At 36.9% G+C, this 18,069-nt stretch overlaps 1 protein-coding gene across 1 annotated transcript in view; it reads left to right on the top strand.

Annotated features, from left to right (window-relative positions):
* The window catches only part of LOC103274897 (protein eyes shut homolog), an 872,098-nt gene extending 854,298 nt beyond the window's left edge, over positions 1-17,800 (top strand). Inside the window, 1 exon segment of the mRNA XM_021706071.1 lies at positions 17,694-17,800. Coding sequence (XP_021561746.1) covers positions 17,694-17,800 — 107 coding nt within the window.
* The last annotated feature ends 269 nt before the right edge of the window (positions 17,801-18,069 follow it).

The following is an 18,069-nucleotide window of genomic DNA, read 5'->3' as shown; positions in this document are numbered from 1 at the left end:
CATTTAACAATTTGAAACTCTCATTTTAAAGAAGGTAAGAAGGGTATTTTTCCAATACTCTACCTAGCACAAAGTTAGGAAGGAAGGCTTCTTACCTTCTTTAAAATAGACTTTGGCATTTTAATTTTGTAATGTTAGTTCATCTTCTCATCAGTCACACATATTCAGCCAGAAATGACTGTCTAAGCCATCGTTCCTTTTTGTTCTACTGAATTCCCAATTCTCTTTCCTTTAACTCTTTACTTAGTAGCTTTAGCACTTCATATAGTAACATACACTCCCTTCCCCCCAAAAAAGAAGTTCAAGTTTATTTAGATCTAAATCAAAGCTTGATTGAGGTTTTATTGTCCTTGGTGTTTTGATGGCAAAATGTAAAATAAATGACCACAGAAAAAAAAACTTGGAATCTGTCCTATATTTATTGTAGAAATTATGTCATTTTTTTCATATTATTAATTGCTTTCTACCTTCTGTATTTTTAACTGTTTTTCTTGTCGAATTTATAATAATTATATAAACTATTAAATTGGATGATAGCGTTTTGCTATAAACACTAAGTAATCTAGTATATTTCTTAAGTGCATAATAATCGAAACCATGACAATATTTTATTAATTTATTTTATTAATCTTTTAAAAATCTATTTTATTAACAATTATTAGCAATTCTAAAAATGCATTTAATTTAATTTTTTTTTTTTTTTTGAGTTGGAGTCTCACTCTGTCGTCTAGACTAGAGAGCAGAGGCACACTCCCGGCCACTGCAGCCTCGACCTGCTGGGCTCAGGCGATCCTTCCGCCTCAACCTTCTTAAGTAGCTGGAACTACAAGCGTGCACTACCATGCCCGGCTAATTTTTTATTTATTGTGGAACGAGGTCTCACCATGTCACCTGGGTGAGTCTTGAACCCACGGGTTCAAGCAATCCACTTGCCTCGGCCTCCCAAAGTGCTGGGATTACAGGCACAGCCACCGAGTCCAGCCTAGAAAAATGCATTTTAAAAAGAAATTTTAATTCAGTAATACCTGAGGCATATGATACACTAAACAAAAAAATGCAATAGGACTATTTTTAGACTATCAGATATCCTAGTATTGGCTTAATTTTGTTTTTGTTGCCTCATTTCTTGGGGAATGTTTTAGTATACTACATAGAGTGTGGTTTGATGTGCATCTTTGGAACTGGAAATATTATTTTTAATGATAAAATGATAGGTATTTCTTTGTAACCATTTTCCTCTTAAATTTGAATAAAATACTTTGCCTCTTTCAAACATAAAGAAAGCCAAGAGCAGGTTTGTCTTTTCAATCTAATGTTCTCAATATAATCAATAATGGTGTGTATGCTTTAAAATCCAAGACTGACACATGTTGAATACTTCCCTATGGCCTGAGATTCCATCCAGCATCTGGTACCACAATGTAACTTTGTATAGTATGATTCAAGTTGGCCAGATACCACAATTTTTAAGTGAAAATTTTGGTAAACAATAGTGTATGCCAGTTTCAAAATGTTTCAATTGCTTGGTAAAAATCTTGCTTTGGATAAACAGTCCCTAATATTTCATATATATATACACACACACACACACATACACACACACACACACACACACACACACACACACACGATTTATTAGAAATGTTCTTAGTATTAAATGCTTAGAATTTACAGATAAATTGCCATGAAAATAATTTCTTAAATGAATCCTCTATTGAGTACCATCAATATCTAAAAGGTATGAACTTCTGCTTCAGAAGTGAAATTTCCATAATATTATTGTGAAGAGTTCTGGTTTACCAGACGCTGCACTGAGTGCTTCATGCATCTTATTTTACTTAACCCTCAGAATAACGCAGCTGAAGTAGGCTCTCTAAATTATCCCCATTTGCAAATGAGAGATCCAAAGCCTAGAATTGTTCAATTACTTTCTCAAGGTCGCACAGCTAGTACATGATAGAAATAGGATTAGAAGTCATCTTGGCTGGCTCCAGATTTCACATTTAACCACCATGCTATATTGCTGCACAAGTTAGAAAATCAAATTTAATTTGATGACATGACATAGAGTTTTTAAATTGTCCCCCTCTTTCATCTGTCTAGAAAAAGCATCCTTAATCAGCCAGGCGTAGTAGCACATGCCTGTAATTCCGGCTACTTGGAAGGCTGAGGCGGAAGGATCGCCGGAGCCCAGCAGGTCGAGACTGTGGTGACCGGGAGCGGCCACTGCACTCCAGTCTGGGCGACAGAGTGAGACTCCAACTCAAAAAAAAAAAAAAAAAGAAAGAAAGAAAAGAAAAAGCATCCTTATTTCAGGAAGAAAAGAGAATTTTCTTTAAAAACTAAGATTTCAAAAATCAGAAAACTGAAGAGGTTAATGTAGATCTAATAAGTTTTTAATGAAGAAGGTATTAGCATAATCCCCATAAAATTAAACTGAAAAACACATTAGAAGAGCCCAAAAACTTGTGTGTGAGTGGTCATATCTTTTAATAATGATTTCACTTAAACTAAATTATAGAAAGTAGATTTCAGAGTATCTGAATTTCAGGAAAATCTAGACACAACTGAATTAGGAACATGATTCTGAAAAATATATAATTGCATAGACATCAAGATGTAATGATATGTTGGAAACTGATTTTTCTTCCCAAGGCTTGCCCCTCTTTACCTCCAGTTAATATTTCTAACCTGGGTGAGAATGTTGAATTATTTTATTTATTTTAAGAACTTTGATGCTTCACAGCAAAATGGAGGTGCAAATGAAAGTGTAGGCCTTAACTAAAATAGCACTAGATCCAGTAACACAGACAAAGAATTGGGGGGGGCCTTGGGATTCAGTAATGGGTCAGCACACACACATTTCCTATCTACTTGGCATTACATCATAGACTTTATCAAATCATTCATATCCAATAAGCTAGTAACGTTGGCTTATAGAATTAGTTTGATTTAATATGTTCTTTTTTTCAACACATGCTATCTTAATTCATATTAGCTAACCCTTGTTGCCTATTTTATCATAATGATCCCATATCTTGCCAGGGGAAGCATAGAACATATATTTCTGCTTTGTTTTAGATGCTTGCATGCAGGCAGATGGCTGTCTCCTACTGTAAAGTTCAGAGTGACAGATTTAGAATATCAGTGCCTTATGCTAGGGGAAAGTATATGCCTCTGACTATTAATTATAGGATTAACATTTTTAAACAGCCTCATACTTTTTAGCATTCTATAAAACAGTTTTATAAATAGTACAATAAAGGAGTATTTAAACGCCATACATTAAAAGCAAGAAATCATTTGTTTTATTTGATATCCTGTCTGCGTATATTCCATATATGTTATTTATAAAGGTTAACTGTACTGAGTAAATTGCAAACCTCGAAATAAAAATGAGAAATTTTACTAGGTGTTTTGTCTTAAAAAAAAAAAAGATTTCTTTAATGTCTGTCTTTGTTTTCACCGTAACTGGAGGATATTTAAAAGACATAAGTGTAGAATGAATTTATTTATTAACTTTATATCAGGTGGTTGAATGGCAGACATTCCAGGGGCAAGAAGACAGAGAAACAGAACATTGGTAAGGTTCATGTAACAGTGATGCATCTCCTTTCCAGAGAATCGATGGTCTCTGTCATCTGAAAATGACCAGAAAATAGGTGTCTGCCTTTGGAAATATAATTCCCATGTCTGAAAATCTGTCTTTGAAATCAGAGAGCAATGCTGCATATTTATTAGTAAGTGACAACAGCTAAAATGTTAAGATGTTAAATTGAAAATGAATGAGAATTGAAGTCAAGAACAGAGTTTGAAGGGAGACAAGATTATCTGTTATCAAAGACTGGGGGATTTTGTTTTTGAGGCAGGAGTAGGCTGAAGGTCTCTAATCTCTTCTCCACTATCAGCTACTGCCTTCTCCAACAGGGAGATCTGCACCCAGTTGGAACCTAAGACAGCCCCTCTCTAACCTGGTGCTTGTAGCTATGACACAAGTCTGGGTGGGCTTAACTCAAGGTTTTGGCAGGACTCTGTTCATTCCTGGAGTTACTAGGGGAAAATGCATTTCCTTTTCTTCGCCATCTCTAGAGGCTATCTTCATTTTCTGGTTCATGGTCTTTCATTCATGCTTTTTGAAAGCAAGCAATGGTAGTTTCAATCTTTCTCATATTGTATCACTCAAACCCACTTTTCCACCTCCCTTTTCTTTTTCTTTTTCTTTTTAGGTTTTTTAAATCAATTAATTTATTTATTATAAAGATGTGGGGTACAATTAAGGGTAGGTATGCAAACACCGATCATGTAGGTACCCTTGTTGATGAGGTATGCCCTCCCTCCCCTAGCAGTTTCCCTCAACTACCAGTCCCACCCCCCTCCACTGACAGTTTTCCACTACTGCGAATTGCTTTCTTATAGCATTATAATAGTTCAAGGTCACCTTATGAGTGAGAACATATGGAACTCAGTCCTTTGTTTCTGTGATAAATCACTGAGTATGATCAACTCCAAATCCAACCAAGTTGCTGCAAAGTCCATATATTTGTCCTTCTTAATGACTGCATAATATTCCTTTGTGTATATGTACCACATTTTTTTTATCCAGTCCAGGTTCGATGGGCAACATGGTTGACTCCATGTTTTTGCTATTGTGAATAGAGCTGTAACAAACATACATGTGCAGGTATCTTTTTTGTAGAAATATTTGAGTTCCTCCGGGTATATTCCCAACAGGGGAATTGCTGGGTCATATGGAAGGTCAATTTCTAGTTCTTTCAGAAATTGCCACACTGTCTTCCAAGGAGGTTTTACTAGTCTGCATTTCCACCAGCAATGTAGAAGCATTCCTTTTTCTCCACATCCTCGCCAGCATCTGTTGTTGTTTGTTTTATTAATTATGGCCATTCTTACAGGGGTTAGGTGGTATCTCAATGTGGTTCTGATTTGCATTTCTCTGATGATGAGTGAAGCTGAGCACTTTTTCATGTGTCTGTTGGCTGCCCGTATATCTTATTTTGAGAAGTGTCTATTCATGGGAAAACTGGCTGACCACATGCAGAAGACTGAAACAGGACCCTTACCTATCACCACACACAAAAATTAACTCTAAATGGATCAAAGACCTAAACGTAAAACCTCAAACTATAAGAATCTTAGAAAGTGAAGGAGACACCCTTATGGAAATTGGAACTGGGAACCAATTCCTATTCAGAATCCTAAAGGTCAATACCTTAAGAAATAACATAGACAAGTGGGACCTCATCAAATTAACGAGCTTCTGCAAAGCAAAAGAAACCATCAAGAAAGCAGGAAGACAGCTGGCAGAATGGGAAAAAAAATATTTGCCAACTGTATATCTGACAAAGGCCTAACATCTAGGATCTACAAGGAACTCAAACGCACCGAAAGGAAAAAAAACAAACAGCCCCTTTAAAAAGTGACAAAAGACATGAATATTCACTTCCCTTTTCTACATTTAAGGACCCTTGTGATTACATAGAGTTCATTAAGACAATCCAGGATTAACTCTGTATCTCAGAGTCAGCTGACTAGCAATCTTAATTCCATATGCAACCTTAATTCCCCTTTATCATATAAGGTAAGGTATGCACAGTTTCCAGGAGTTGAAATGTGGACATCTTTGGGGGCCATTATTCTGTCTCCCATAGGACCTCTGGTCATCCCCCCGGAGGGGACTTACATAATCATAAAGAAAAGAAAAATTATTGGTTGACTATCTGGTGCTCATAGAATTGAAGGAATTGAGTAAAACTAGGTTAGAAAATGCACTGAAAGATGTCTTGTCGGGTCAGGCAACGGGAGCCACAGAGAGAACATCCCAGAACAGACTGGTCTACCTGTCCCTACCACTGGACATGTGCCACGTTCTGAGTCACTTGCTCAAGATCCCACAAGACACTCTGAAATTGTCTAATCAGCAGCACCTTAACCATATGCTAACTCATCATCTGTGCAGGAGGGACAAAAGGGGTTTTCTTTAGGCTTATGAAATGGTTGACTAAACCATACAGTCCACTAAGGTCTCAAGCAGTAAGCCTCTTCTTCACTCCATGAAAAACATAATCATTCATAAAAGGATTTCATGGCACTTGTGTACACTCTGTTTTCTCCCTGAATTATGTGGAGTCAGCTGAGAAATAAAGCTGGAGATTTAGGTGGGACTCATACCACAGAGAACCCTAAATGATGGATTAAATTATGAAATTTATTAATAATAGTTTTCAACTAGGAAAAATATGTTGACCAGAGCTGGACTTTAAAATGATTGTTCTGATAGTAGATTATAGGAAGAATTATAGTGGGCAAGGAGATGAGATGGGGAGAAAATTTGGGAAGTCATTACATCAGATCATAAAAATGGGATGAAAACTCTTTTAGCCCTAATGCTGTCCAATAATTTGGAAGCATTGCAGATCTTTGTGTTCTCTGGATAGGATTTAGTATAGACTCTAGGAGAGTTCTAATATTTAATGTATTATTTTGTGAAGAAAAAAAGTGTGGTATAAAATGTGATTATAAAAGACAAGTCACAGTAAAGACCTCTTTCTCTCTCCTCCCTTGCACCGTCTTCTGACCCTCCTATTTATAGAAAAAACAAATTATGGCAGTTTCTCTTGTCCATGCTAGCTCTGGCATATCTCTCTTTCCTTCCTCTCTCTTCTTTCTCTAGTAAATTTTGTTTTGAAACTTAAAAAGAAAAAAACTTAATTATATGTGGTAAAGCTTTATCATGGGACAAAAAATATGAATAATAAAAAAATGCATAATAAAACAAATTATGTGGGTTTATTCTACAAAAGCTTGTGGTCAAAGAAAGATGACCAGCTAGCTAAACATATATTTGTAAGTACATGTATATATGTACACTGGGAAACATGATTTGTCTTATATTTCTACCTCAGGACTAAATTTCTCAACAGCCACAATTTCATTGCAGCTTCTCCTTTTGTTTCTAACAGGTTTATTACACACATTACACACATACACACACACCAAAAATTTTAAACATGAAAATAATTTAAATGTTTAGAACTTTTTATAGGACTGTTAAAATTACTGCTAAAAATTAATATTAGTTAATTTTAAAATTAAATGAGTTGAAACTAATATTTTGCAGGTGTTGAAACAATGTTCAAAAGAGCTATGGAAACCCAAGTGAATTATTAGTTAAGGGCAAATATAGAACTAAATCACAATGTCCTTATTCAAAACCTACTACAGCCTGCGTCCTTCAAAATATTTCACTGGTAGAGTCCAAGATGAATTGCAAAAGAAATACATACCATTACATATACATGGGATAAACAATTATATACACGCAGATAAATTAAGATAGTAATGACTTTGATTGGACCAAATTACTGAAACATAGGTGATAGATAGGCAAACATTTGACTATAGACATGCATTAATTTACTAATGGTTTTTTTATAATTGACAGGCATACTTAAATGGAATTTTTTCTGAAGTTTACTTGCTTATAAAATAGAAAGAGGAAAAGTTACTTAGAATTCCTTATATTATTGCTCAAAAAATCACTTAAAAATGTTTAAACCGAGGTAATAATTTTTTAAATGGGTATTCAGTAGTAATGCAAACTTAATTTTTAATGTTTTCATAGAACCATTAAAAGCCATATTCAGTAAAGATATAATGCAAGGTACATATGCAATTTTAATATTTTCTTTCTGCCACATTAAACAATTAAAATGACACAGAAGAAATAAAGTTTAATAATATATTTCATTTAGCTTAGTATATCTAAAATATTATTATTTCAACAACATAAAAATATTAATGGAATACTTTATATTCTTTTTTTAAACTAAGTCTTCAGGTGTGTACTTTGCACTTATAGAATATCTTCAAGTGCTCAATAACTACATGTCTGGTTGTCTCAGTTTGCTGTGCTGATAAGACAGAATACCCGAAACTAGGTAATTTATAATAAACAGAAATGTATTGGCTCACAGTTCGGGAAGCTGGGAAGTCCAAGATTAATGTACCAATATCTGGTGAGGGCTGTCTTGCTGTGTCTTCATGTGGTGGGGGGTGAGGGGATGAGAGAGAGTGAGAGAATGAGGGAGGGCAAGAAAGGGCCAGATTTGCCCTTTTTAATGGTGCCAATCCCACCAATAAGGGCGGAGTTCTCACGACCTAATCACCTCTTAAAAATTCCACCTCATAGCCGGGCTCGGTGGCTCAGCCTGTAATCCCGCGCCTTTGGGAGGCTGAGGTGAGTGGATTGCCTGAGCCCGCAGGTTCGAGACCCGCCTGGGCGGCGAGACCTCATCTCTACAATAAATCAAAAAATCAGCCGGGTGTGGTAGCGCGCTCCTGTAATTCCGGCTACTCGGAAGGCGGAGGCGGAAGGATCACCGGAGCCCAGCAGTTCGAGGCTGTGGTGGCCGGGAGCAGCCACTGCACTCCAGTCTGGGCGACAGAGTGAGACTCCAACTCAAAAAAAAAAAAAAATTCCACCTCTTGGTACTGTTACAATGGCAACTAAACTTCAACAAGAGTTCTGGAGGGGACAAACATTTGAACCACAGCACTGGTGGATACCATGTCAGACTATAAAGTGCCATAGGGCCAAAAAAACGGCTTAACAGTTTTAATGATGTTGCTTGCACAAAAGTATTGACGTGGGGAGAAGCCAGAGAGACTTTTCTACTTAGAGGTTTGATTAGAGCAGTTGTCAGAAAATGGAAGCTGCTGCAGTTATAGCTAGCCTCAGTCATTTCATTGGATTATACTATTCATGAAATCAGGAAGCATTAAAAACCAATTCATTTAACAAACTCCAGGACACTCAGTTTGATCTCTCTTTTCTTATTTACGACTATGTTACTTGTCTACTGTTAGACTTCATGCTCTGACTGAATCCTGTAGCCTTAAATGCCATGTATATGCTGATTGTTCCCAGATTCATATAGCCAGTCTTGACCTTTCCTGCATGCCAGAAGAGTATATTACTTTTGAATATCAAACAAAGCCTGTCACACAGAAATGAACCATGAAGATTCTGCAGAAATTCTCCCTCATTCTTGCATTAGTATATTTACTAGTTTATACGTTAAGTTATATGGATTTATTTATCCAACTCCACCAAGATTTCATTGCATACTTACTATGCATTAAACATTGCCCCTAACACTGATCACATGTTGGTGAATTAGATGGACACAATTTCTGCCCTTTGTCACTTACAGGCGGTATAAATAAATAAATAAGCAAATATTTATATGTAAATATTTACATATAAAATTCAAGTTAGTATACAAAGTCTGAAAGAGAGCACCATAATAAAGAATAGGGCAGGATGTAGAGGGAGTGGAGTTAGGCCTATTTGAAAATCCTCTATAAGGGAGTACCACTTAAGCCAAAACTAAAAAATGAAAGGTTACCAGTATTTTGAAAAGTAGAGAAGAGAATGTTCCAAAGAATACAATATACCACTATGGACACGAATATATAAGAATGATTTTTTATTCATTTCTTTTTAAAAAGAAACTGCAAATACCCATAATTTTCTTAGACTAAATATAACACTTAAACAAACTATTGAAGAAACAACTCCTGTAATTTTATTCATTGATTTATTTTAAATTTGTAATGAGTTTGTCATTTCTCATCTCAAAAAAATTAGCAGTTTATGGCCAAATGCTGAATATAATGACCTTTATTTTTATTTTGTTAGTGACTGTAGCCCATATTCATTCAAATAAAACACTTAGCTTTTCCATATGAGAACATATTGTCAGAGAGTTAAATTAATGAAGTTTAGTTGAATTCTACCTTAATATCATCTGCCTTTTTAACATTTTAAATAATGGTAGAGTAACTTCACTAATTCTTTTCTATTATACTTATTACATTGAAATTGTAAAGATTTTAAAGAAAATACTGTTCTCTAGTTAGCTAGAAGAAATCAGTGCAAAGAATTGAAGGATATAAATTTAAATAATATGAGAAGAGACCAAAAATAACAACAAAAGTTAATGTTAAGTTGCCAAAAATGTTATCACACTATAGTGAAACAAACAAACAAAACATAATGACCATAGATAATTAAGAGCAAAATGTGTGGCCTCTGGACACTTAATTTTCAAGCAAGTATTTTCCTTAACAAGTGATGTGCCTAGGACAGGAAAAATAAATGTAAATTATATGCAAAAGGCAGCATCATGTCCTTATTTATAAATATAATTTTATTAATGAAGTTGAGAACCACCTGGGCAGAATTTGTTCTTTAAGCTGTCCTTGATATGGAAAATCAGTTCTGATCGCTTTATTCTGTTTTGTTAAGATGTCTCTGTGGATGTCTCTTTATTCTCTGTCCTAGGATTATAGCTATGGATATGAATAAGTATGAATAGATATGAAGGAATATGGAAATTGAAAATAATCCTCGTGCATGTTGTCACCTTTTGCCTGCAGATCCCCTGGGTGCCTGTGGTTTAAAAATGGGGAGTGAATATTTTATGTAATCTTAGTGTTTCGGAAGACTACAGTAGCTCTTCTTACTCCTCTAGGGAACATATTCCAAGGCCTCCAGTGGAGCCTGAAACCTTGCAGAGTGCCAAGCGTACACACAGTCTTCCCTCTACTATCTATGGGAAATTGGATTCAGGAGCATTCGTGAATGCTCAAGTTCCTTATTTCAAGTAGACAAAGGGATGGTCATATTCCAGGCAGGACAGATCAAAATATCACAAAATTTCGTAATGTTACTCAGAAAGATGTGCAGTTTATTTCTAAAAATTTCCCTTGAAAATTTTCAGGCTGCACTTGACCATAGAGCAACTAAAAGTATAAAAAGAAAAACAGTTGATAAGGGAAAACTACTGTAATATATATCAGATTGCCTTAGATCATTTTGTACTGCTATAACAGAATACCACAATAATAAATAATACACAGAAATAGGAGTCGTGGTTCTCAAAACTGGGAATTTCAAGACTGAAAGCCAGCATCTGGCGAAGGTCTTCCAGCTATGTCATCCCTTGAGAAGGCAGGCGGTCAAAGAGAAGCTCAAGGTAGAATGGAGGCCCAACTGCCCCTTTCATAGTGAACATACTTTTGAGATTTTGGTATTAATCCCGTCACTTCACTTTTGTTGCTCTATCTTCTCTCACTAGTCCCCACCTCCCAACACTGTTGCATTGGGAAATAAGTTTGCAATACATATTTTTGAGTTATGCGTTCAAACCACAATATAGATGTAGTAACTAAGAAATAAGAAAGCAACAGATAATAACAGTTGATAATTACCATTTTATACTTGGTACACACTATGTTAAACCTTCTTAAGCATTTTATCCTCCAATCCACACCCAACTCTGCAGTCAGTCTATTAGTCAGCGTCTTTTTTTTTTTTTGTCTCCAACTTACAGAAACCAGTTCCATAGAGAAATAATAACTCATTTATTGAATGGGTGATATGTGTTAGGCATTATTCCCTTTTTTAAAAACATATTTTCTATTTTGAAATTGTGGGGCACAGTTAAAGGTTAGGTATACAAATATGCATTGCTCAGGCACCCTTGTTGATAAGGGGTGTCCCCCTGGTCCCAGACAGATATTGACTACCTTTATCCCACCACCTTTGCCCTCCATGTCCCCCCCATAGATTCCCACCACTCTTGATCCTTTTCTTATAGTATTATGATAGATGTTCAAGGTCCACTTATCAGTGAGAACATGTGATACTCACATCTTTATTGCTGCAAAAGATCACTCAGTATTATAGACTCTAGTTCCATCCAGGTTGCTGCAAAGTTCATGATTTTGTTCTTTTTTATAGCTGCGTAGTATTCCATTGTGTATATGTACCACATTTTTTTAATCCAGTTCTTTTGATGGACAACATGGTTAGTTCCAGGTTCTTGCTATTATGAACAATGCTGCGATAAACATACATGTGCAGGTATCTTTTTTGTAGAGTGATTTGAGTTCTTCAGGGTATATTCCCAGGAGGGGAATTGCGGGGTCATATGGGAGGTCAATATTTAGAGCTTTTAGGAATTGCCACACTATTTTCCGCAGAGGTTGCACTAGTTTACACTCCCACCAACAGTGTAGAAGTGTTCCCTTTTTACCACATCCTCTCCAGTATCTGTTATTTTTTGAGTTACTGATAATGGCCATTCTGACTGGAGTTAGGTGGTATCTCAGTGTAGTTTTAATTTGCATCTCCTTGATGATTAGTGAGGTTGAACATTTCTTCATGTGTCTGTTAGCCGGTCGTATGTATTCTTTTGTGAAGTGTCTGTTCATATCTTTTGCCCACTTTGTAATGGGGTTGGTTTTTTTCTTTTCTTTTCGGCATGTTTGAGATCCCTGTAGATCCAAGATGTTAGGCCTTTGTCAGACATGGAGTTGGCAAATACTTTTTCCCAGTTTGTGGGTTGTCTCCCTGTGCTCTTGCTGGTTTCTTTGGTTTTGCAGAAACTTGTCAGTTTAATGATGTCCCACTTGTCTATCTTATCTCTTATGGCCTGTGCATTTCGGGTTGTTCAGGAATTGAATGCCAGTTCCAATTTCCATAAGGGTATGTCCTGCATTTTCTAAGGTTCTTATGGTTTGAGGTTTTACATTTAGGTCTCTGATCCATTTAGAGTTAATTTTTGTGTATGGGGATAGATAGGGGTCTTGTTGAGTCTTCTGCATGTGGTCAGCCAGTTTTCCCAGCACCATTTACTGAATAGGTTCTCCTCTCCCCAGTGGTAGATGGTAGAAATTTGTCGAAGATGAGTTGGTTGAGAAATTGAGATTTTGCTTCTGGAATCTTAATTCTATTCCATTGGTCTATATACCTGTTCCTGTACCAATACCAAGCTGTTTTGATTATTGTAGCTTTATAGTAAAGTTTGAAGTCTGGTAATGTGATGCCACCTGCTTTGTTTTTCTTTTTGCTGAGATTGTTCTGGCTATTCTTGGTCGTTTGTGTTTCCATATGAATTCCTGTATTGTTTTTTTCTAGCTCTGAGAAGAATGTTGCTGGTAATTTGATGAGTATTACATTAAATATGTAGATTGCCTTAGGTAAGATGGACATCCTCACAATGTTGATTCTTCCAGTCCATGATTATGGGATATTTTTCCATTTGTTTGTGGCATCTTTGATTTCTTTGAGTAGTGTTTTGTAGTTTTCATTGTAAAGGTCCTTTACGTCCCTTGATAGGAAGGTATTTCATTTTTTTTGTGACTATTGTGAAGGGGATTGTGCTTTTTATTTGGGTTTCTATTTGTTTATTATTGGTATAAAGAAATGTGATTGCCTTTTGCACATTTATTTCATACCCTGAGACTTTGCCAAAGTCCTTTATCAGTGCAAGGATGCTTTTGACAGATTCTCTTGGGTTTTCAAGGTACACAGTCATGTCGTCTGCAGAGAAAGATAACTTGACTTCCTCTTTTCCATTTGGATACCCCTTATCTCCTTCTCTTTTCTGATTACTCTGGCCAGGACTTCCAATACTATATTGAATAGGAGGGGAGAGAGTGAGCATCCTTGTCTTGTTCCAATTTTCAGGGAAAATGGTTCCAATTTTTGTCTGTTTAGGAGTATGCTAGCTCTGTGTTTCTCATAGATGGTTTTTACTGCTTTGAGGTATGTTCCATGTATGCCAAGATGTTTGAGGGTTTTTACCAAAAAGGGGTATTGGATTTTATCAAAAGCTATTTCTGCATCTAATGATATAATCATGTGGTTTTTGTTCTGACATCTGTTGATGTATTTAATTTACATGTATTGTCTTGCGAATGTTGAACCAGCCTTGCATCCCAGGGATGAAGCCTACTTGGTCATGATGGATGATTTTTGAGATGTGTTGTTGTATCCGGTTTGCTAGGCTCTTGTTGAGAATTTTAGCATCTATGTTCATCAAAGATATTGGCCTGTAGTTCTCTTTCTTTGTTGGGTCTTTATCTAGCTTGGGTATCAATGTGATATTAGCTTCATAAAATGATGTGGGGAGAGTTTCATCTTTCTCAATCACCTGGAATACTTTCAGTAGGATTGGTATTGGCTCGTCCTTAAATGCCTTATAGAATTCTGCTCAAAAGTCATCTGGTCCAGGGCTTTTTTTTTTTTTTTTTTGGTAGTTTTCTTATTACATAGTCAATTTTTCTGATGTTATTGGTCTATTTAGGGTTTCAATTTCTTCTTATTTCAACCTAGGCAGGTTGTGTGATATCAGAAAGTCTTCCATTTCCTTAAGGTTTTCAAGTTTGTTTCCATACAAGTGTACATAGTAGTCTCAATGATCTTTGTATTTCTTCAGGTCAGATGTGACTTCATCTTTTGTGTTTCTGATTGTGTTTATTTGGGCTTTTTCTCTCTTTTTCTTGATCATCTGGCTAGGGGACCATCGATCTTCTTTATACTTTCAGGGGACCAATTTTTTGTTTCACTGATTTTTTTTGTATTATCTTTTTGTCTTCTATGTCCCGGATTTGGGCCTTTATTTTGGTCATCAGAATTCTTCTGCTGAAGTTAGTATTTTGGTGGTCTTGCTTTTCCAGGTTCCTTAGGTGACTTGTTAGGCTGTTAATTTGTGATCCTTCCATTTTCTTCATGTGCATTTGTAGAGATATGAGTTCCCCTCTTACTACAGCTTTCATGGGATCCCTGAGATTTTGGTAAGATGTTTCTTCATTTTCATTTGTTTCCAGGTATCTTTTTATCTCTGTTTTGATTTCATCATTGACCCAGGAGTTGTTTAACATCATGCTGTTTAGTGTCCATGTCTTTGTGGGGTTTGGGGGAAACTTGTTGGTGTTGTTGTTTATTTTTATTCCACTCTGGTCCAAGAAGGTGCATGGCAAAATTTCAATATTTTGAAATTTGCTTATACTTGATTTATGGTCAAGTATGTGGTCGATCTTAGAGTATGCTCCTTGCGGTGATGAGTAGAATGTATATTCTGTGGTGGTTGGATGAAGTGCTCTGTAGGTATCAATTAAGTCCATTTGGTCAAGGGTCACATTGAGGTTTCGGATCTCGTTGCTGATTTTTTGTCTTGATGATCTGTCTATGGTTGTGAGTGGGGCATTGAAGTCCCCAGCTATGATAGTGTTGGAGTCAATATCTTTTTTAAGTTTACCTAGCAGTTGCTTTATGAAAGTTGGCGCTCCTATGTTGGGTGCATATATGCTTAGGACGGATATTTCTTGTTGATGGATTGAACCTTTTATCATTATGTAGTGGCCTACTGAATCGTTTTTAATTTTTGATACCTTAAAGGGTATTTTGTCTGAGATTAAGATCATGACTACTCCTTTCTTTTGTGTTCGTTTGCCTGAAAATTTGTTTCCCATCCTCTTACTTTGAGTCTGTGAGTGTTTTTTCTAGCGAAGTGAGTCTCTTGAAGGCAATAAATTGTTTCCTGGTGATATTTTATCCATTTTGCCATTCTATGTCTTTTCAGTGGTACATTTAGTCCACTCACATTCAGGGTAATTATTGAAATGTAAGAGTTGATCCCTATCATAATGTTCTTACAGAATTGTTGCTATTGTTCCTGTTTGTTTGTTGTCTTTCTTTTGGTTTTGGAGTTGGTTCATGTGTGTTTTTATTCTTTTGCCTGTACTCTTGTGAAGAATGTTGTTGTTCTTTTTTCCTTTTATTCTGTGTTCAGTACTTTCTTAAGTGTTTCTTGTAGAGGTGGTCTGGTGGCAGCATAGGTTCTTAGGGATTGGATATCTGGGAAAGATTTCAATTCTCCCTCACTGATGAAGCTTAGCTTGGCTAGGTAGGTTATTCTCAGTTGAAATTGTTTGTCTTTTAGAACTTTGAAGATAGGGATGCAAGTTCTCCTAGCCTGGAGGGTTTCTATAAATAAATCTGCTGCTATTCTAATTGATCTTCCCTGGTAGATAGTCTGACTTTTTTCTCTTTCTGCTTTTAGGAATTTTTCTTTCATACCTACTTTGTTTAGGTGAATTATTTTGTGTCTGGGAGTTGGTTTACTCATTTGTTGTCTTGCAAGGGTTCTCTGAATCTCTTGTTTGAATTTTTGCACCACTGTTAAGATGAGTGAGGTTTTCTTGAATGATTTCATGAAATGTTTGCTCCAATGTGGCCTCTGTTTCTCTCTCTGCCTCAGGAAGGCCAATTACTCATATGTTTTTTCTCTTGAAGTAATCATTGGTCTCTTGAAGGTTTTGTTCTGTCTTTTTAAGCTTCTTTTCTATGTTTTTGACAGTTTGAGTTAGTTCTGTGTTTTGGTCTTCAAACTCTGAGACTCTTTCTTCTGTTTGGCTAATTCTGCTTTCCATGCTTATTAGTTTGTTATTTATTTCCATCACAGTATTCTTTACTGCTGTTATTTCGGTCATCAGCTCCTTCCTATTTTCCTCTTGTGTCTCCTTAATTGTTTTTATTCTCTCTATTAATGTCTTGATGCCTGGGTTTGTTGCATGTGACCAGTCATTCTGGGGGTTCTTCATCGTTTGTGTTCCAAAGTCTGTTTTCACAGTATCTGACCTCCCAGGGATCTGTGTGAGACCTATATTCTTCTTTTGGTTTTTTTTCATTTGTGCAGATTCTTTCTCCCTACTTTTTCCTTTCCTCCACTTCTCCATCTGCTTTAATTCTATTATTCAGGGGTGGAGGGGTTACTTCTACATCTGTTTGTTCAATCTCCTATTCTTCTTTATGTATATCCTCTTGCTTTGTTCAATACTGGAGTTAGACTGTAGGTTGGGGGTGGTCCTTTTTGCAGTTTTGAGATTTACTTAAGAGGGGAGCTGTGATTCAAAATCTATCTGCAGATCCCAGTATCCACTGAGAGGTGTATAGATAATCTGAAACCCACTTCCCACTCCCTTGGAATCTGTCCATGCAGTGGGGTTGTAGGTTTACCCCTTGAAAGCAAAATGAGGTTAACAGAGGGAAGAGAATGGAGCGGGCAGTGGGGGGAAAGAGGGAGGTGGAGAGAGAAAGGAGTAAGAGGGAAAACAGATGAGTCTACCAACAAATAAAGAGAGACACAAAAACTGAAACAAATAAAAACAATAAACCACGACTACAAACTAACCAACTACCATATGAAAAAACTAAAGCATACAATGATGCTAACATATAAACTAACCAACCTCCTTATTGGTGTGCTATTCCTCTATACAAAGATGGGGTTTACAGATAAAAAAAAGAATAGCACAAAAGGAATAGAATCAAGTTAGTAAACTAACAGAACCAATCAAGCACACTCTGAGACTTTTCGTTTAAGTTCAATGTCTTTTCAACTCTGATTTCTACCTGTCTTTGCAGGCTGGTAGGCTTGTTCACAGTTAGGGTCAGTTGCCCCTGGCCTACTGTGAAGGGCAGTTCAGATCTGGGCTCCCTGCCCAGTTCACCACTCAGATCTGGCCTGTGTCCATTTATCAAGCTTCTATTTTTACCATTTCGGTGTTGTTACTTTGAATCGCCAGCAAGTGGTGGCATCTCACCACTCCAGATGATCTTTATCTGCAGTTGCTTGCCCAAGATGGGAGGGAGCTGGCAATGGAAGCTGCAGTGGCAGCAGCCACCTCACAGTACACAGGAGGAGCTCCACGAGCCTGGATCCGGGCGAAAGGTGGGGCGTGATGTTGGCAGTGGTACGGCGGCGATCTCAGTAGATCTTGCTTGCAGGGGCTTCACGGTCTGAAGTCGTGGGTCACCTCAGGCATGGGTGGGGTGATGGCCACGGCGGCGGCGGCGGCATCCATGGCTGCAATGGCCACTCAGATCGCCATGATGTTTGAGTGGTGGTTACAGCTGAGCTCCGTGTGAAGAGTAGGCTGCCGACGATGGGAACTGCAGCTCCCAGAAGAGAGCTAGAGTCTTTATGTGTTATCTTTTGTGGAGGGTCTCACAGACCAAGCTGACCTGTCGCCATCTTGCTGGAAGTCGCCAGGCATTATTCTCTAATCTTAACTTGTAGTGACTCATTTAATCCTCATGATGAGTATTATTTTGAAGTAAATATAATTATTTCCATACAACTCAAGAGGAAAAAAATGGAGGCAGAAGCCGGGCTTGGTGGCTCAGCCTGTAATCTC

The sequence above is a fragment of the Carlito syrichta genome, unplaced genomic scaffold (genome assembly GCF_000164805.1).
Source record: "Carlito syrichta isolate Samal-C Ts95f unplaced genomic scaffold, Tarsius_syrichta-2.0.1 Scaffold315108, whole genome shotgun sequence".
Taxonomy (NCBI): domain Eukaryota; kingdom Metazoa; phylum Chordata; class Mammalia; order Primates; family Tarsiidae; genus Carlito; species Carlito syrichta.
The sequence above is the reverse complement of the archived record's forward strand: the minus strand, read 5'-3'. Positions and strand labels throughout refer to the sequence as shown.